At 41.8% G+C, this 20834-nt stretch overlaps 1 protein-coding gene across 1 annotated transcript; it reads right to left on the minus strand.

The window, feature by feature from the left end:
* Positions 1-10816: 10816 nt before the first annotated feature.
* Positions 10817-13174, minus strand: LOC147608688 (uncharacterized). Its single transcript, XM_086788399.1, has 5 exons — positions 11941-13174; positions 11659-11752; positions 11452-11588; positions 11266-11363; positions 10817-11158 (listed from the first exon to the last, which is right to left on the minus strand). The coding sequence occupies exons 1-5, from the start codon at positions 12943-12945 to the stop codon at positions 11059-11061; spliced, it is 1434 nt and encodes a 477-aa protein (XP_086644525.1). The 5' UTR covers positions 12946-13174; the 3' UTR covers positions 10817-11058.
* Positions 13175-20834: the final 7660 nt, after the last annotated feature.

Below are 20834 nucleotides of genomic sequence, written 5' to 3' on the forward strand. Positions count from 1 at the left end.
AGGAAAAGGAACCTGTAGAGGACATAAACCCAAAAGGGGACATAAACACAAAAGAGCCAAAAGCTATACAAGATGCAGAAGCATCCACCTCAAAGACCACCACATAAACCTTAACACCCATATGTGCGACACAGGATACACTGAATCCAAAAGAAAATTCGATCTCGTCGTATGGGTAAACATAATGAAAAACTGACAAACTATAGAAAGTCAAAGAAGGAAACAAGTTCTAGTACATCACTAAGTAAGAATAAAACAAGTTCTTACTCTTCGCTCAATGCACCACATAGACCAATCAAGAAACTAGAAGCCACCCGACCACCCCAAATGGATAATAATGATCACATGACATATGTGAAACGCAAAAAGCAAGCTCAGGAGAGCATGCTTAGCTTAGTTGAATGTCTTACATGGTCCCCGGTTGTGATTGAGCCTCATAATGCCAATCCTAAAATAGCAACCAAAATACAAAGCCTAGAGAAGTACCGCTTTCCCTTTCAACAAGAGGAAGACATACTCTCTACAGAAGAGTCATTTTAAACAGAGTGTACAAACTATACACTTGAGAAAGCACGTGAAGAATTCGATAATTCCCTTACAAGATTAAAACAGTCTCTCAAATCCTCATTCAGAGGAATGCTCTTCTCTCATAATAAATCCAGCATCACATCAGCACTTGTACCTTTAATGGCTCAACCTGAGTTATACAAGGACATAATGAACTCCATAAAATAGGACTATGAGGATTCGCAAGTTTCCAAACAGACCTCATTAAGAATTGTCAGAGGGCCAAGTGTGCCAGTGTACGCATTGGGTACTCTTGAAAAAGCTGAAAGCCAAAATGAGGATGAAAGTGAATGGAAATATGAAACAGAAATGGGATCTGGAGCCCAAAACAATAACCGAAACACTCATGGTTGCTTTGGAAGATTCTATCATGGTATGGTTGGATTTCCCTACAAGCAATGATGTTAAGTGCAAACGCGGATTGATTAGCTCTCAAGTTGGTCATAACATTGTGACAATAGACACTTGGTGTCATTGGGAAAACCTAGCCTTGCAAGAGGAGCCAATGGACAAAACATTAAAGTTCCAAGTTACTTTAGATACACTACTCAAACAATCAATGGGCGATATGGAATTTACATTCCATGTTACCCTAGATTCCCTTGAGTATGATGTCATCCTTGGCAGAACTTGGATAGGTGAATCGTTGTATTCACTAGATGAATCCATGCAAAAAGTCACCTTGAACACTCCTGCAAGCAATGTACAATTTCTATTACGGGAGGAAGAAACCTTGCACAGAAGCTGGAACTTCCAACATATCTTACTGAAAAGATCCCTAGGATTTTGGTTGGATTGGAAATTTCAAATAGAATCACCACAGCTCAAGCACAGCTTTATCCAGCATAAGAACACAATCTCATGACTCTTGAGCTATGGGATTTATTAGGTCAACCAACACTCACGGCACATCTTGAAAGGATTACCTTTACACAAGACTTGAACATGAAATGGGGTGCTTTGAACATACAATGTATATTGAAACTAACCCCCTTACTTGCAAGTTTTTTGTGGTTGTGTATGTGTTGGAAGCAAATTTAATCTTGGGGCTTAAATGGACTGTTTCTTGCCCAAGCACCACTGTGCTTTGCTAGCGATAGAGTCATCATGACGACTACAAGCCTCTTCCACAAAAGCCCCTCTACACAATGACCTACCAGGCGTCAACCACCAACTCCGATAAAGCCTCTACTCCTTCAACCCCATCCTCACCTATGAAGTTCGAGGCCAAAACCTCGCAATCAATAGCTATTCCTGAAAGAAGTTCCCACAGCCACAAACCTCTAACAGGGAACTCAAAGGAAAGGCCTTGGATCCTATACATCTTCATCGACAAACCTCATCAAAGAAGACAACCACATGCTCAAAGGCCTCATCATCGACAAAACCACTCCACAAGAGACTCTAACCTCATCATCATCAACAATGTCCACCATGAGTCTCAAACCTGCAGCCTCAGCACCAGCAAGCCAAAGTCAAGGAGGGCCCCAAACCTTCCACATCAACCCAAAAGAAAACTCCACCAAGACTACCACAATCACAATATCTTACTAGTATCAAGATGTGGGTGGAGAAGCAGCTACTTATAGCTCAAGGCTACTATGAAGGTGCCAAGAAAATTTGGGTGCCGCGATAGTTAAAGCCTTATCCTCAACGCAGCACTCGAAGGACAAGGAAAAAGAAAAATACTCCACAACACAGTCCATCAAAGCCTATGCGAGTTTCTCAAAAACCTCCACCCAATCATCAAGTGCAGGTACCAAAAACACTGTTGCACGCACAAGGGTACTTCCAAAGAAATACCAAATCTTGGGTCCCCAAGCACATCACAAAGTCCCCTAAGCTTGCACAAAGAAGAAAGCATCAATATCAAGCACATCGGCCACCAGTTTACAATGTTCATCAAAGATGGGTGCCTATGCATGTGCTTCAACAACAAGGATACTATGATGGTAATTCCATCATATGGTTGCCAAAATCAAACAATGTGAAGAAAGCCTCACCAGCGACTTCAATCCCAACAGCTTCACCTCAAGTTCGACACAAGAATGGAGGCCCAAGCAACGACAAGCAAATCACTCAACCACTCTCGTGCATTCAGCACCAACACAAGAGCTTGTCTATTCAAGCAAATAATCAGTAGTCTTCCCTACTGCCTTGACAACATCTGAGCAACAAAATCCAGAATCAATACCGGTTTTCCCAAGGTTCCCAGTAAGACCCCTCTGATCATCGAGTGCATGTAGATGCTGCTGTGTAGACCTCCTGGAGACTCAGACACAAATACAATATCATCAGCATAAAGCATAATATGTACTAAGGTACCTGCTAGATCAACTCCATCTCCGTCGACGTGGCCAAAGTGGTGGCCGAACAGGTAATCAAAATTATGGTCACAGCAGAGCAGCACAACAGTCCCAAGATTCACAACAACAATATACATGTGGAAGAGGGCAGTTTAGAGGCAGGGGGGAGTCAATGAGGTCATGGTAATCGGCAAAGATAGCATAATGATATTTTTACTATGGTAAGCCTGGGCATGTGTACGTGACAAGGGTATTGTGATCATCACCATTTATATAGAGACAACTTGGAAGAGATTGAGCATATGAAAAGTCTTCTCAAACGGAAGTTGGAGATGAAGGATTTGGGAGATCTGTGCTATTTTTGGGAATCGAGGTCATTCACACACCTGAGAGTATTTGGCTGTCACAAAGACAGTATGCATTGGACATGTTGTCCAGGTATGGGATGGCTAATTGTAAGCCAATCTGGGTGCCATTAGATCAAAATGGCAAGCTGAGTGTGCGGATGCAGGTTATGTGTTGAAGGATCCCACTATGTACAGGAAGATTGTGGGGTGTAAGATTCCTCCGCAGCCTCTCAAGATGTCCAGTATCTTCCCCTGTAATCAAATCCCTCTTTAGATATATAAAAGATCTTGTTTCTACCTATTTTGGCTTAGAGAGAGAAAATATTCTATCGAGAGATTATTCAGATTTTAGATATTTTTGGATGAAAAAATATCTCTTCTTATTAAAATAAATTCCCCTGAAATAGAAGTTTAAAAAGATTTTCAAAAGGTACATTAGAAATCAATTATAATCTGTTCAAAAGGCCTTATCTTAGGGGTCCAGATTTTCTAAAAATTTTAAATTAAGGTTTTGAGGAACCAATCAGATTCATCCAAATGTGTGGAGGAGATAAATAGAAGAAATAAAGAAAATCTCTCCAAAAATGAGTAAATTCTCACATAAGATGAAGAGTGGGACTAAGGACCAAAGGAAATACTAAAAAAATAAATTTTTGACACCTCTGAGTGGGGATTCCCCCTCATGAAGGAGGCGCCTATTTCACATGTGTGGTGGAGTTTTAAATTCCCAAAAATTGAGATATTTCATCTCTCTCCTCTCCTAATTTAAGTCTAGTTCCATAAAGTAAGCTAAACTGACCCAAAAATGGTCAAAAATTGACCAAACTGATCTGAAAAATTCTAGAATCATTTTGCTTGGTTAGAAGCTCACTTTTTCCTATAAATGGAAGCCTCCCCCTTTGTTGAAGCTTAATAGTGTTTTATGCACTGTTACTCTACTCTACCCCCAGAGCCAAAAACTGTGAATTTATTAATAATTCATTTGTTTTTTACCATTCCCTCTTCTAAAGAATTGGTGGCCACTCTTGTTGCAAACAAGAGTAGATCCCTCAAACCATCAAGCCAAAGGAAAGCCCCCAGAAATTCATGTAAGTTAGAAATCCTACTTTTTCTTTATTCTTTTAATAGTTTTCTAATTTTTGTTATCTTTAAAATAATGCATAGTAGAAATATTTTTATTATAAAAGCGTTATTTTCATTAAAATTAAATTCTATGCATAGAAAGATGCATATTGATTATTTTATAAAAGAGTGATTTTCATTAGATTTAAATTCTATGCATAGAAAGATGCATATTGATTTTTTTTTAAAGAGTGATTTTCATTAGATTTAAATTCTATGCATAGAAAGATGGATATTGAATTTTTTCTAAGAGTAATTTTCATTAGATTTAAATTCTATGCATAGAAAGATGCATATTGATTATTTTTTTTATTATAAAAGAGTAATTTTCATTAGATTTAAATTCTATGCATAGAAAGATGCATATTGATTTTTTTATATAAAAGAGTGATTTTCATTAGATTAAAATTCTATACATAGAAAGATGTATATTGGATAAATTTTTTATTATTATAAAAGTGTTACTTTCATCAATATTGATTTTTATGCATAAATAGATGCATAAAAGAATTTTTTTATTATAAAAGTGTTACTTTCATCAATATTGATTTTTATGCATAAATAAATGCATAAAAGAATTTTTTTTAGTATAAAAGTGTTACTTTCATCAATATTGATTTTTATGCATAAATAGATGCATAAAAGAATTTTTTTATTACAAAAGTGTTACTTTCATCAATATTGATTTTTATGCATTAAAAAAAATTATTATAAAAGTGTTACTTTAATCAAAATGGATTTTTATGCATAAATAGATGCATAAAAGAATTTTTTTTATTATAAAAGTGTTAGTTTCATCAAAATTGATTTTTTTATGCATAAATAGATGCATAAAAGGATTTTTCTTTTATATAAAATTGTTATTTCCATAAAAGTTGGATTTTATGCATAAATAGAAGTATACATAATTTTTATATCAAAATAAGAGTTCTCTTTAATCCTATGTTTAAATCCCATGAATATTGAAAAATGAATAAGTAAATACTCAGTGAAGGAAAATTATACCGTTTCATATTCTCTAGGATGGTAATGAGAAAATTCAGAAAAACTATCGAAGTCGGAATTTTAGATAAATGATTAATTTATTCCTCATAGGAATTTGTGACTAGTTTTGAATTCAGTTAAGTAAAATACTCAATGAATGAAATTCAATAAAGTAGTAATTGAAATATTACCCTGAGAGAGAGAGAGAGAGAGAGAGAGAGAGAGAGAGAGAGAGAGAGAGAGAGAGAGAGTTCAGGGAGAACCTTTCCAGACTCAAACCCTGAATCAGACTATGACCAAGATGTAACTCCTTCGTCAGTTTTCAAGAAAAGACGATGTGACCAGTTCAGTAATCTACACTCAAATCACCCACCGAATCTGAAACTAAGTTGAGACCTTTGATTTTGATCTAAGGATCAAGAATTCAGAATTCGAGGAATTCTGCTTGGGAATCCAGACCTGTGATCCAGAAGTCTTGGGATACGGAATTAAGATATACTCATTGTATTCAAAAGAAAATCAAAACGGAAAACTTGCATAGAAACCCTGTTTTCTTAAAGGAGTGTCTTACGCCAGAATGTTGGAGGGAGCATTTGGTATATGTGTTTTCTAAGGGAAGTTCGGGTGGATTTATGTTGTCATTGGGGGGAGTGCTGCTGTGACATGGAGCAGTAAGAAGTAGCCTAGAGTTGCCTTATCGAGCACAGAGGCAGAGAATAGAGGAGCTTTGCTGATTTGGGGTTGCATGTGGAGAAAAAGGTTGTCGTATATTGTGACAATCTTAGCAGTATACAGTTGGCCAAGAACCCAGTTTTTCATGCGCGGACGAAACACATTGAGGTACATTACCACTTCATTAGGGAGAGAGAGTTTTGGCAAGCAACATCGACTTGGCCTACATTAGCACACAGGATCAGGTTGTTGACATCTTCACAAAGGCCTTGGGAGTTGAGAAGCTCCATAGATTTCGAGACATGCTTGGAGTTCGTAAGTTGGAGTTGAGCTTGAGGGGGAGTGTTGAGATGTCAAGCTCAACAGGAGCTGACACTCAACGAGGCGCCTGCATAACCATTCGACATTTATATCACTGGCGGGTTTGGTAGCTGGCACCGACATATCTTCGCCAGAGATTCTACAGCTAGACTACACCAACTAGTCTTCATCTATCCACTCCTCTTAGTGTGTTCACATTATGGACCGCTTCTTGTATATACTCTATTATGTGTGTTAGTCACTTTATCTTCTTTGTAGACCTCTTTTGTTGTGTGAAGAAGAAGAAGAATTTTTAGCCTCTCACCATGTGTGTTCTCTTCTAGGGTTTGTGTGAGTGTGTGTGTGCTTGCAAGAGCTCCTCCCCTGCATCTTTTCAATTGCTAACAAGCGACCAAAAGTCAAGGAGGAACACCTGCACCAACTTGGACTCGGTGGACTTGGCAGTTCTTCAAGCTTGGGGCACCGACCTCAACACCTGCTTTAGACTGATCTCCTCTCACTTATGACACCCACCTTAGCACTGGCACAATCCGTGATGCTATAGGTGCTGACTTGACCTTGGCCCTCTCGGTGGTTTGTGAAGCCTTGCACCTACCCAAGCTACAAAGCCTAACCATAAGTTGAGCGGAGCACAAGGAATGATCAAAGACATCATCAAGGACCCAGTCAACAAAGATGGAATATAATGGGACATTACTTGACATGATCTGCTTACCCCAACCCGTGTCCTCACCAAGTTGACCAACCTCCAATGGAAGGACACATACAATAGGTGCAACCTCTCTCCTCGCCCACCTCAAGCAAGGTCTTCCAGTGAACTGAACCGACCATTTCCATTATGAACTCCACAACATCTGCGCGAACCTAACCGGCAAGTTTGGAGGAGCCATGAGCCTCACGAAGGTTCTCTACTACATCGCAAGATGGGAAGAGCTCCCCAAACCCTATAGTTACCAAAGTGCCGCCACCCCGAGCAGGCCCCTCAACGGCAAACCCCAATAGCTCCCTCCCCTACTCTCCTCAACCTAAAGCAATAGCTGGATCAAGAGACCACTGCCCCCGAAGCCTTTGCTGACTTTTTGAAAACAAACCTGATGGATACTCCCACATGGCCGGTAACAGTAGGCACCAGTGGTAGTACGACCCAAAAGTGCCAACACAATCTGGTACTACTCCCACCACCGATCATTTCCCAAGGCTAAGATAGTTCAGGGAAGTGCCAACATGCGCGTCATCCACTTTGACGGAAGCAGATTCTAAGAAGCGTAGAATCTTACAAAGACCCATAGGTGAATACAAGAAGGACATCTCGCCTCGGCTAAAAGCTTCTCCCAAGCCATCTTCAACTCTCATGGCCACCTCTCCCAGACTTTCCCACCACGTTCTCTTCTATGATCCATACCCTCGCCGGGCATGTGATCGAATTCATGGCACGCCAAAAGGAGCAAATGGATGCGGCCCAACAAGCACTCCTCTTGGTGAATGCGATCATCGCCCAACTAGAGACTCAGAAGAATGCCACCATCGCTCTTAATAATAGGTTGTAGGTCTAAACCCTTAAGGCCGACTCCAGAATCTCTCACCTACTACGAAGAGAACTTGAAGTCCTACACATTAAACTAGAGGGAGCCCGAGAAGTCAATGCGCCACCGCACTCCAAAAAGCCAAGACCATGGCACGCAACAAACAGCAACTCGCGTGGACGAGGTCCACAACCAAATGTCCGAGAAGCACTGAGATTTTCGGAGGGCGGTTGAAGCCAAGGACCAAAACATCATTGTACTCGAATAAAACATTACAAAGATGAAGGCTAACTGCTGCAAGTCACCTCAGAAACAGAACGGAAGGTCAAGAGTCTTACGGATGCCACCGCCGACCTGCCAAACCTCGCCATCCCTCCTCAACCACCCTCGGGCCTCCTTGTACTAGAGCATAGAACCCTTCAACTCAACCTCCTTCAACACAACATCTTCCTCCGACGACAAGATTCCCACCTCCACCTTCGTCTCCAAAGTCTCTTATGCCTCCCACACCACCATCGCCATGCCTTTCTTCCAAAACACCATCTCCTTCACCGAGCTCTCCCCACCAACTTTCAATTCCCTCACCACGTCCTCTTAACTCAACCTCCAGTTCTGGTGACGAGTTCTTACCTCCTCCGACTACCTGGATGAGGAAGATGTCATCGACATTTTCGTTCCCACTACCTTATGCCCATACTTGCATCCACAGATATCATCAACGGGGCCATTCTGGATGCACAAACATGGCTGGCATGAGATGTGGATGGAGCCTACCACCATCTCACCATAGAGGCAAGCAGAGTCTATGCACCCATTAGCATCATTGTATGCACCCATTAGCATCATTGTCTTATATCATTGGATCTAAGAGCAGCTGCAACTTATGCGCACCAACAAAGTGCCACCTCTTCGACACTGTACATGTGGCCTACCCCTAAGATGTCTCCGATGAGGAATATAGGAAGACACTCGACATTGCATGTGGCCCACCTCTTCGACACTGTGCATGTGGCCTACCCCCAAGATGTCTCCTCCAATGAGGAATATGGGAAGGCACTCGATTTCTATCGATCTATGAAACCGACACTCAAGGCGAAGGACGACGAAGAGGGACACCACTGACACTACCAAGGTCAAGGATGACGATGATGCACCAGCAACAAAGACATGTTCGAAGAAAGCTCCCCAACAAGATCGACGACGGCCGTAACTTTTTGGTAGAGTTCCATGATTGGCATGCATTTGATGAAGGTCTTGATGAAGGTCAACAAGACATGGCCTTCGACATCAACAAGGATCCAACTCTTCGCAAAATACTTGGCTACTATAAGCGAGTACATCGAATGCAATTCTGGCATATGGTCACATTCAACGATATGTTTGAGATAGTCTTCTAGACACTCAAACCACCCAATACATGAAGTCCCACTTCGACTTCTGCTGAAACTTCAACGGCTTCTGGCATATGGTCACATTGGATGCAATTCTAGCATAAGCGAATACATTGGATGCAATTCCGGCATACGGTCACATTCAACGATATATTCAAGACAGTCTTCTAGACACTCGAACCACCCAATACATGAAGTCCCACTTCGACTTCTGCTGAAACTTCTACGGCTTCCATCACGAGTCTTCTCGAAGCTTTTGATTTCGACGACAAGACAATGACTAGGAAGGAAGATATGTTAACTGGCTAATATTACTCCAAAACGAAGCGACAATATCTTCAAGTCATATTTTTCTACCGCATAATGCGTTTTATGTAAAATGATTATAAAAAATATCCAAGGTTACTACTTGTGTAATGTCAAAAGATAGTCAAACATCAAGCTTAATGCAATAATATACATTTAGAATAAGAAATTAACGTAGAATAACTTGTTGGATTCCCGAACATTATTTGGACAGCCCGACATTGTACAAATGAGTCTTATATACAAGACATTTTGACTAATAAGAAAACACAATCCCATTCACAATTGAATTCAGAGTCTTTTTGCTCTTATTAATGTAGCTCTTGTATGCTTTCTCTTCTTCTTCTTGCATACATGCTTAGAGAAGTGATAGTGTTGATTTTTGTTCTCTTCTCCCTCTCTCTTTCTCTTGTCTACTCTCTCATGCTCTCACTCACCATGGATTGCCGAACATTATTTGGACAGTCTAGCATTGTACAAATGAGTCTTGTATACAAGACATTCTGACTAATAAGAAAACACACAATCCCATTCTCACAATTGAGTTTGAGTCTTTTTACTCTTGTTAATGTAGCTCTTGTATGCTTTCTCTTCTTCTTCTTGCATACATGCTTAGGGATTACGTAGGTAAGTGATAGTGTTGATGTTTGTTTTCTCCCTCTCTCCTTCTCTTGTCTACTTTCTCATGCTCTCACTCACCGTGGCATCCAAATAGAGTTTGTTTGAGCTTTCCATAGCGCTCTCTCTCTCTCTCTCTGCTCTCCACCCATTTGCAAGGCTCCTTTGTGAGGACAATGAAGAAGGCAAGGTTGAGAGACCCTAGCTCTCCACAAAAAAGAGTTACTCTACCAAGAGTGGTTTGAGGTGCAAACCGATAAGACCCTTACAGTCTTCCCCTTCTCTCTATCTTACAAAAATGATCACTTCTTGACTTCCAAATACCATACTAGAGACCAACAACTTGATTGCAACTTGCCAAGGCAAATTGTAGTAACTCCTTTTACTAGATGCCTAGTCAAAACCATGTTGCTCGGACCAAGTAATCATTCTAATACTTCCCACTCAACAGTCCATGAGAGTTCTACAAATACCATACCATAGACCAGCAACTTGATTGCAAACTCCTGTTACCCCATGCCTGGTCAAAACCATAAGCTTGCAGCATATTGCTCGGGCCAAATAATCGTTTTAGTACTTCCCATTCAACAGTCCATTACAGTTCTGCATGTGTCCATAGATATCAGCTCCCGCATTCTAGTAATGATGGAACACATTAATAAACCAATTCTTCATTGATGTACACCTTTTCCATCAATACAGTTTTGGCTTCAAAATGTAAAGAGACTTTATTACAAAGCAATATCCTTTAGAGCACCATCAAAGCCTACTGAAAATTGGAACATGTCTCTCTAATACAAACTCACTGCTTCAGAATGATTTATCCCCAAGCAGTACTTCTCGCATAAAGTTGGTAATGTGAAAGCATATACACAAGTATTGAGACAGCTGTAATGCGTTATTATTTTCCAAGGAGACGACGACCCCGCACGTTGGCACCCTTAACGCGCTCATCTAGTAAAACAACATCATTCTGAAAATCGTCCAGGGCAACATTTTGTCTGCAATATCAAGGGAGCATAAATAGTGAGCAAGGTTTACTGTTGTAGTGAATCCTACAGATGAAGGCAAGCAGGTGGAGAAGCTTGTCATGATAAGAAACACGAACCTGGCAAGCTCTGATCCCATGTCGATTGACATCCCCTTTAGCTGGTCCAGAACATTACTCAGGTCTGAAAGAGCATCATCCTGCTTTGTTTTCTCCATCTGGTTTAAAACGGAGTCAATTAACCCCACATCCTATATGCCCAATAGGTGATTTAGCCAACCAATTACGGGATGCACCCATGCTCACCTCAAGTTTAGCTTGAGTGGTTTGTGGATGAGAATCAGAAACATGAGGAGAAGGGCGATTGTTGTGACCCTTTGAGTCAAGCCCAAGGGCAGCACGCTGTTCAAGGTGTTGGCCTTTCCTTCTTAAAGAGTCATCATCTGTTCAGCAGAAAAGGTAAGAAAGTGGTTGAAAGAGAAATTCAACCAAAAGCTAGGGTACAACACCTACTTGCATCAGCCACGGGGCCTGTCAATGCACGACCCTTCTTGGGCTTCCATGTCCTAGAGAACATGCCTCCTAAGTTTCCCAGCAACTTCTCACCCTGCAAGCAAAATAGCCAACCACCTAGACATGTCAATGATGGTGTTTTGATGGTGGTAATGCGGGGTGTGTAAAGATGCTTTGAAAACTGCTTACACATTCCTTAAAAAAATTAAATGCGTTTAGCTGCCCAGATTATACAAAATCTCCCATTTGCTACCCAAAACTAATCACAAGAATTGACCATACCGCTGTAAGGTTCTGATCAATATCGAATGCAACCTCGTGGGTCCGCCTGATCTGCTCACCCTGTTGGTGCAGGCTGACCATAGTTCGGGTGGCGTCTCCTTTGATGTCTTCAGCCACTCTAAGGCAGTTCTGGATGCGCTTGGTGGTGTCCTCAGACTTCTGAACAGCATAGCCTTCTAGCTCTTGGACGCTCCTCTGTTCCAGGTCCGGGCCTTGAAACTGATGGTCATCATAATGACCAGTACGAGGGGCCATGCCAAGGGAGCCCATGCCACCGTACAGTCCCTGGTCCTTGTTGTACAGTCCATGGCCCTTGTCGTACAGTCCCTGGTTCTCGTCGTACAGGCCCTGGCCTGTTTCACCTGCAGGACGCTGATTCCGGGCTTGAGTAGAAGCCAAGGGCTTGCTTCGTTTCATCTCACCGCTGCCTTCGCTTGGCTTGAAGGCGTTATAGCTGCTCTCCTTGAGCCTGTGGGCCTGCTGAAGCCCTCCTTCCACCATTTTGGAAACCTGGCTCGCTCCTGCGTCCTTCACCCTATGTGCCTTCTTCACAGCGGCGTCTGCAGGCGACCTGATCTTCGATTTGCGGTCAGGCCCCTTTGCAGTGTCGAGATCGGGCCTTTGAGGCTTCAGGTCCTCGTCGAACAGCGTTCCCTGGTCCAGCTTGGCCTTCAAGCTTGGTGCCCTTGGCTGGTTCCCACCCTCCACTTCATCTTCATCATCGAAAGGGTTTCTGGCGTGATTGGGCACCGCCTCCTGCTTGCTGCGAGGCACTGCGCGAGGTCTGCGTGTCCGGGCTCCGGCATGACCATCGGCATCGGCATCGGCATCGGCATCGGCATCGGCATCGTCGAAGGGGTTGGAGGAGGCGCGGCTGTTGATGGCTCTGGCGGAGGCGCCTATCTTGCCATCGTCTTCTTCATCGGAGGAATCGAAAGGGTTGCGGGCCGACGACCTGCTGGAAGAAGAGGAAGACGGCAAGGGGCGAGAGCGGGCAGCAGCCATAAAACTACGTTGATGAAGGAGAAGAAGGTGTCCTGCAGAAACCCTAGATGTGCAGAAACAGGAGGAGAACTGTTAGAACGGAGAAACCTTAGATAGAGCAAGAGGCAGCAGGCGATGGTTTTCCCTGCTGCTTTTGTAGCAGGCTACGGTGGCGAAGGAAACGAAGACTATGCCCGACGGCGGAGGAGCCGACGACTAAGACCAAGCTTCCACGTTGTTTTGCAACGTCTCAATTGCCTTTCATGTAGGAGACGATAAGAGTAAGGTCTCACGTGAAATAACACTAACGTTCTTATTCACGTGATGCAAGAGAAGAAGAAATGTACACAATGCAAGAGAAGAAGAAATGTACACAATGCACATCCGTGTGTGTGTGTTTTTTTCTTTTTTTTTGGTTTTTCCTTTTTCTTCTTTTCTCTTTTTTAAGTTATGTCCCTCTTGGGCGGTTAAAATTCAAAAAAAATGGACTGAATTTACTCTTGTCTTTACAAAAAACGATAAAATTTATAGGTTTTCAGTTATAAAAATCGATTAATAAACGAGATTTCGAATAGGGAAAACCGATTGTACTCCAACTTATCTTTTTTCTCACTAGCTTAGGAAAAAAAACTTCTCTAGCACACACATTAGAAAGAAAAAAACTATGGAGTCTCACTCCTTTTGCTGTACTCCTATGATTTGCCGGTCTCCTTCAAAATAAGGTCAAATTTTAGACACTTCTTTTTAGTTTCAACTAGTGCAAAATACACTAAACGCTAGTTTAAGTTGTCATAGCTCCCTCCTTTTTCTTTTTACTTGTCAAAGGGATTCTTGTGCAATAAAGATGACGAGTTTGGGTTGAAAAGTAACCTAGAATCTTAACTCCAAAATTTCATTCAAACAAGGTTGCTTATACTTCACATGAGATCCTTGCACAAAAATAGAAGTACAAGAAAAGAAGCATATGCCCACAAAAAAAAAAAGAGAGAGAACCCGAATGCATCATATGAAAACTCCTCCTTTTACCATATCTCACCTTCGTACTAAACATCTTTTTTTTTTCAAAAAAGGGGAAGAGGGCTTAAGTTTGAAACAATTCAATGGACACAATCACCATACAAAAATTTGACAGCAATTGATGGCTCACTTCTAGCTAGGCCTATGATATCATGTTCATAGGTCAACACACTTAATTGAGCCATTCTCTCAAGCAAGTCAAAAAAACTTGCATGAAAGGGCTTGCTATTCCAAGTCATCATGTGCTTGTCCCTCCTCAAAGTCGCGTGCTTGTCCTCTTCCATGTCCTTTTTTCATGTCCTAACTTCATTTGATACTTCATTTGATACTGCATTTGATAAGTTATTTAAGGTTCTTTTCTAACTTTACTTTCACATAAATGATGGCTATCCCTGACCCTTTTTATATGTGCATTCTAATTTGATTCTTAGACTCAATGTGTCCATCATGTCCCCTCAAAGCCAATGCACACATGCATGTCAAGTTTACCAACCCATGTGATTCCTTTTGGTAGATTTCTCTTCTTCTTTTGGCAAAAATGCATAAAGTCATAAAATTTTAATCCAAACCTTGAGCCATTGTTTCTTTAAGTAGAATTATGCACATTTGAGCTTTATAGGTAGCTTTGTATAGTGTTTTAGGACACGTTAGGAACAAACTCACCACACAACTCATTTCTAAGCCTACGATATTAAGAATGTTGATATCCCTTTTTAATAGTCAACACCCTTCATTACGGAGATATAGTTAAGTGCATCAAAGGATATCATGCACTTTGTCCTTCCACAAAGTCAACCCATGCAATGTCTATTCTAACATGTTAGTCCTCTTCTATGCCTTGTCCTCATTCAGAAACATCCCTTACTAGGTTCTTTAGGGTTTTTCCCCACTGTACTAACCTACCTTCACACAATCCATACGTATCCCTCACACTTTTTAGAGTCTAAAAATGTCATAAAATGTCCTTTCATTATTGGAAATAGAATATCCTTCATATCCCCTCACAGCCAATGTCCTTTCATTATTGGAATTAGAATATCCTTCATATCCCCTCACAGCCAATGTAGTATGCATATTGTGTATCCCAATTACATATAAATTAATGGAATAGATACGTTAGCAAAAATTGGACTCAAAAAGGGCCCTCTAAGAAGAGCTATGTCGTCAATTTGCTAGAAAAAAGAAGGCCATGGTGAACCTTACAAATCTTACATCAAAACCCTCACATGTGACATACTATATTGGAAAGCCCTTGAAGAGTAGATCCTAAATCTACCACCTTCAACAAATCTGGAGTTTATATGTTGAAGTTATGTCTTCCCCACTAAAAGGTAGAATCCAACAACAATTCTACTTTTTAGTGGGAAAGGTACCTTTTAGTGGTGGGGAAGACATAACTTGAGCATATCAACTCCAAATTTGTCGAAGGTGATAGATTTAGAATCTACTCTTCAAGGGCTTTCCTACGGTACGTCACATGTGGGGGTTTTGACATAAGATACATAAGGTTCACCATGGCCTCCTTTTCCTAACAAAGTGATGACATGGCTCTTCTTAGAGGGTTCTTTTTCAATCCAAATTTTGCCTAATGGATTTCTTCAAAAAGAAGATTAAACAGCCTCTAGTATGTTTTAGGAGAAGCCATAGAAACCAACCATTTCCAAGCAACTTTTCTTATGACAAAACACACAAAATCATACATGTTAACATGCCCTCACTTAAAACAGGTACATAGCTAGAACCTAATATGGTGGATAATGTGTCCCCTATGTCTTGGTTCAAGCGGATGACTTCTCATCCTGATCTTACAAAGGTCTATTGCCTCGTGGGCAGCACTCATCAAAGATGTAGTGCTTAGACCTATAAAAATGGTTATGCACCCTCTTGCTCTTAAGATTAGTCATAGATCATCCAGTCTTTAGCATCTCCTGTGGAGATAATTTCTTCCCAAAGCTTACTCGTCTAAAGGCTCACTCCTTTTTTGTATGAACTCGGCTCACATACCTCCCTTGTATGAAATAGCTTACCAAGGGCATGACAGTCTAGGAACTAGGCCTATGATAGGGTTGGTGTACACTTATTGGGTATTAATTTTAATTCTTAATAATTACAAAGGATAAGAATTTTTCTTAAAATTTGTAGTTGGTACAGATTGTATGATAAGAAAATCTTCCAAGGTCATGGGTAGATGTGTCAATATAAGTCCTATGGCAGTAATAATTGGTCCATACTATGTTAGGTATACCTACCTCCAGATTCACGTCTGTAGGTTCACAGGTCCAAGCTCACGTTTGTAGGCACACGTGTCCAGACTCACATCTTTTTATGTGAGATTGTGTGTTGAGATATCGAGCTCATCTAGTGAGGCGGTGGACACTGATGACCCGCCTAGGGGATAGGCCCCACACTTACACCACTGGCATGGTTGGTGAGATCATGGGTGATATGCGACCAGATGACAGGCTTCTTTATCAGTATACAGGACACCATGATTGGGCACATACACGATGCCAAGTCCCCCAAGGAGACACCTTGGTAAAACTCTATGAAATGAATACTAAGGCACGAAAGATACAGTTGAAGAATGAACTTCATACTGTGGAGAAAAAGAGTATGTCTGTGAATGACTATACATTGAAGATCAAGGGTATTGTGGAATCCCTTGCATCTATTGGCGTTTCAGTAGATGATGATGATAAGGTGAAAGTCTTTCTACGTGGTCTCAGGCCACAATATAAGGCGTTTAAGACGTCTATTCCAGACTCGGGAAAACATTCCCAATTTCACAGATTTGGTGTCTATGTTGATTATAGAAGAGAAGAGCTTGGGTGAAGATCAACAGTCTTCACAAAACAAAAACAGTTCAGGGCAACAGGCCTTCTACACAAGTTCAAGAAGAGGATGAGGTAGAGGAGGCCGTGGACGCGACCAAGGAGGTGGCTGAACAGGTAATCAGAATTATGGCCAACAGCAGCAACAACAACAGCCCTAGAATTCACAACAACAATAACACGCAGGTGGAAGAGGCCAATTCAGAGGCAAGGGGAGTTCAAAGAGGTCGTGGAAATTGGCAAAGGCAACATAATGATACACGTGGATGCTTTTATTGTGGTAAGCCTGGACATGTGCAGGCAGATTGTTATAAGAAGCAGGCTGACATGAAAATGGAAAATTGCAGCAAAACAACTATGCATCCTCGAGCAGAAACAATGAGGATAATGAAAGGTTGTTTGTTATGCAGCATGTCATTAATGCCATGTCTGAAAATGTTGAAGCAACACATAAAGATGATGTATGGTATGTTGATTTAGGTGCTTCGAACCACATGACAAGTCATGGGGAGTGGTTCAAGGAGATGAAAAACCTTGAAAGACCAGGTTTTGTGAAAACAGGGGATGACAGTGCTCATCCAATTGCCCATGTTGGAGATGTGCCATTGTCTATGCAGGATGGCAAAGTGAAGTACCTTGCAGATGTACTTCACGTTCTGAACATAACAAAGAATCTGGTTTCAGTTGGCCAGATGATTGAGCAAGGTTTGCAGGTTCGTTTAATCCTAATGGTTGTTATGTTGAAGACTTTAAAGACAAGTGCAGGTTGGTTGCAAAAGGCAACAGAGTGGGCAAAGTGTTTACATTGGCATCGTGTATGTGAGTGCTGCGATATTTGCAAATGGTTCAGGAATTGTTGCAGACACAGACATTTGGCATAAAAGAATTGGACATATGAATGTGCAGAGAATGAAGTCTATGCAGACTAAAGGAATTGTGACAGGGCTACCTAAGTTTAGAGTTGAAGGTATGCAGAAAATATGTGAAGCATGCCAATTTGGAAAGCAAACAAAGCATGTATTTCCACGTGACAGAAATGTGAGCAGAAATGCACTAGACGTTGTGCATTCAGATGTATGGGGTCCTACAAAGACCATGTCTGTGGGAGGCTGCAAGTATTATGTGACATTTATTGATGACCACACAAGGAAAGTGTGGGTATACTTCATGAAGGAGAAGGGTGAGGTGTTCACTCACTTTCAGACTTTCAGAGTTATGGTTGAAAAGAAAACAGGAAAATATGTAAAGTGCCTAAGGTCAAATGGAGGGGGAGAATACTTCAATGAGTTCTCTGAATTTTTGAAGAAGAATGGTATTTGGAGACAGTTTACATGCAGATATACTCCGTAGCAAAATGGAGTTGCTGAGCGGAAAAACAGGCACATTGCTGAGATTGCACGAGCATTGATGGGAGAGAAGAATATGCCACATAGCTATTGGGCTAAGGCTGTTTTTACAGCAGTTTACATCATGAACAGGACTCCATATGCAGCCATACATGATGTAACTCCAGAGGAGAGATTTACTGGCAGAAGTCCTGATTTGTCTCATCTGTCTTTGGATGCATTGCATATGTGCATGTGCCAGATGAGTTGAGAACTAAGCTGGATCCAAAAGCTGAAAAATGTGTGTTTATTGGATATTCCCTTGAGCAAAAGGGATACAAGTGTTATAACCCTACTACACGTGAGTTGAGGGTAAGCAGGGATGTTGTTTTTGATGAGATGAGCAGTTGGTATGCTGCTGAAAAAGAAGCTGTTGGGGCTGATGTGAGTGGAAATGTGGTTGCAAGAATGCAAGTCAGCAACAATCACAGTCTTTGAGTGGACCAGAAGAGTCCTCATCTAGTGGTTCAGTTGATAGACCATGGAGTGGCAGGCTGCGTCATAATACTAGTCCTACAAATGTGATTAGTATATCACATAAAGGCAAAGAGAAAGTGGTTGAACCCCTTAGTATGCCTGACATTTCTGCATGGCATTCTCAGATATGAGCCTTGATGAGGATCTTGGGATACCAGCTATGAGAACACCTGGTGTAAAGAAGGCTATGGAAGCCATGAATGCAAAGCTACGAAGATCTGGGAGAGTGAAGAATCCTGTGCAGAGGTTTACCTATGATGGTTATGTGGCACATCACTATGCATACATGGCAAAAGTTGTACAGGTTGTAGAGCCCACATGCATTGATGAGGCTGTTGGAAATGTGTGTTGGGAGAAAGCCATGGATGAGGAGATGGATGCACTATATGGAAATGAGACTTGGGATTTAGTGCAATTGCTTGAAGGCAAGAAAGCCATTGGATGCAAGTGGGTGTACAAAGTAAAACATAACAGTGATGGAAGCATAAGCAGGTACAAGGCTAGATTGGTAGCCAACGAATATACGCAGACATATGGCATTGATTATGAGAAAACTTTTAGCCAAGTTGCCAAGATGGCAACAGTGAGAGTTGTGATAGCAGTGGCTGCGTCAAAGCAGTGGTCTTTACATCAGATGGATGTAAAGAATGCATTCTTGCATGGGGATTTGCAAGAAGAGGTGTATATGTTGCAGCCACCTGGTTATGAGGATGTGAGTCACCCCGAGCATGTTTGCAGGTTGAAGAATGCCGCCCTCTTCGCCGCCAGCTGCCTTCTGTTCTTCCACCACTGGCAGCCGCCGCCGCCGCCCTTCACTGCTGCTGCAGTCGCCTTGTGTGGCTTAAAACAAGCACCAAGAGCATGGTCTGACAAGATTTCTGAATATCTTGTCACTATTGGCTTTCATGTAGCCAATGCAGATTTCATGTAGCCAATATCTTGTCACTATTGGCTTTCATGTAGCCAATGCAGATTTCTCGATGTATGTGAAACACGGTGATAGAGGGGTTGTGCTTGTTGTCATTTATGTAGATGACCTGATCACTACGGGGGACCATGATGCAGAGATCTTTGATGTAAAGATCTTGCTTAGACAGAAGTTTGAGATGAAGGATCTGGGGGAGCTCAGATATTTCTTGGGCATTGAGGTGATTAGGTCACCACATGGTATTGGATTACTGCAGAGACAGTATGGCTTGGACATGTTGTCCAAGTATGGTATGACAGGCTGTAAGCCTATCTCACTACCATTGGATCAGAATGGCAAGTTGAGTGCAGATTCAGGAGAGATTTTGGAGGATCCTACTATGTATAGGCGCATAGTAAGAAGCTTGATCTACATGATGATCACCAGGCCAGGTTTGAGCTATGCTGTTGGGTTGGTGAGTCAGTTTATGCAAGTTCCTCGAAAGCCGCATTTGGATGCATTGAGACGCATACTGAGGTATGTGAGGTCTACTTTGCATTGTGGACTATTTTATGAAACTGGGACAGAGATATGTGTACATAGGACAGAGATATGTATACATGGGTACACAGATGCTGATTGGGCTGGTAGTATCTCAGATAGAAGATCTACTAGTGGCTTCATGTTTTCTTTGGGGAGTGCTGCTGTGACTTGGAGCAGCAAGAAGCAACCTACGGTTGCTCTATCCAGTACAGAGGCCGAGTACAGAGGTGTTGCTATGGCAGCATGTGAGGTAGCTTGGTTGAGAAAGCTACTTATAGATTTGGGTCTATCAGTGGTGGTGGATAGACAAGTTGTCATTTTCTGTGACAACATTAGCAGTATACAGTTGGCCAGGAACCCAGTTTTTCATGCTCGCACGAAGCATATAGAGGTCCACTATCATTTTGTCAGAGAGGGTTTTGGCAGGAGACATTGACCTTGTTTATGTCAGCACATAAGATCAGGTCACTGACATCTTCACCAAAGCATTGGGTACGGAGAAGCTCCACAGATTCAGGGCTTCGCTTAGTGTACATGAGATGGAGTTGAGCTCGAGGGGGAGTGTTGAGATATCAAGCTCATCTAGTGAAGCGGTGGACACTGATGACCCGCCTAGGGGATAGGCCCCACACTTACACCACTGGCATGGTTGGTGAGATCATGGGTAATATGCGACCAGTGGGATGACAGGCTGTGTGTGACAGCCATTCTAGAGACTGGCATACTTATAGCGCCAGCTCATTTAGTTGG

The sequence above is a fragment of the Cibotium barometz genome, chromosome 52, assembly GCF_041138505.1.
Source record: "Cibotium barometz isolate CiBa-2024 chromosome 52, ASM4113850v1, whole genome shotgun sequence".
NCBI lineage: Eukaryota > Viridiplantae > Streptophyta > Polypodiopsida > Cyatheales > Cibotiaceae > Cibotium > Cibotium barometz.

What these genes read in the sequence shown, in the direction of transcription:
- LOC147608688 (XM_086788399.1), bottom strand. Translation starts at nt 12,945, where the DNA reads ATGGCTGCTGCCCGCTCTCGCCCCTTGCCGTCTTCCTCTTCTTCCAGC. An exon ending in TTGATCAGAACCTTACAGCG is followed by an intron (nt 11,753 to 11,940) that starts GTATGGTCAATT and finishes TTTTGCTTGCAG; the next exon opens with GGTGAGAAGTTGCTGGGAAA. An exon ending in AGGCCCCGTGGCTGATGCAA is followed by an intron (nt 11,589 to 11,658) that starts GTAGGTGTTGTA and finishes TCTGCTGAACAG; the next exon opens with ATGATGACTCTTTAAGAAGG.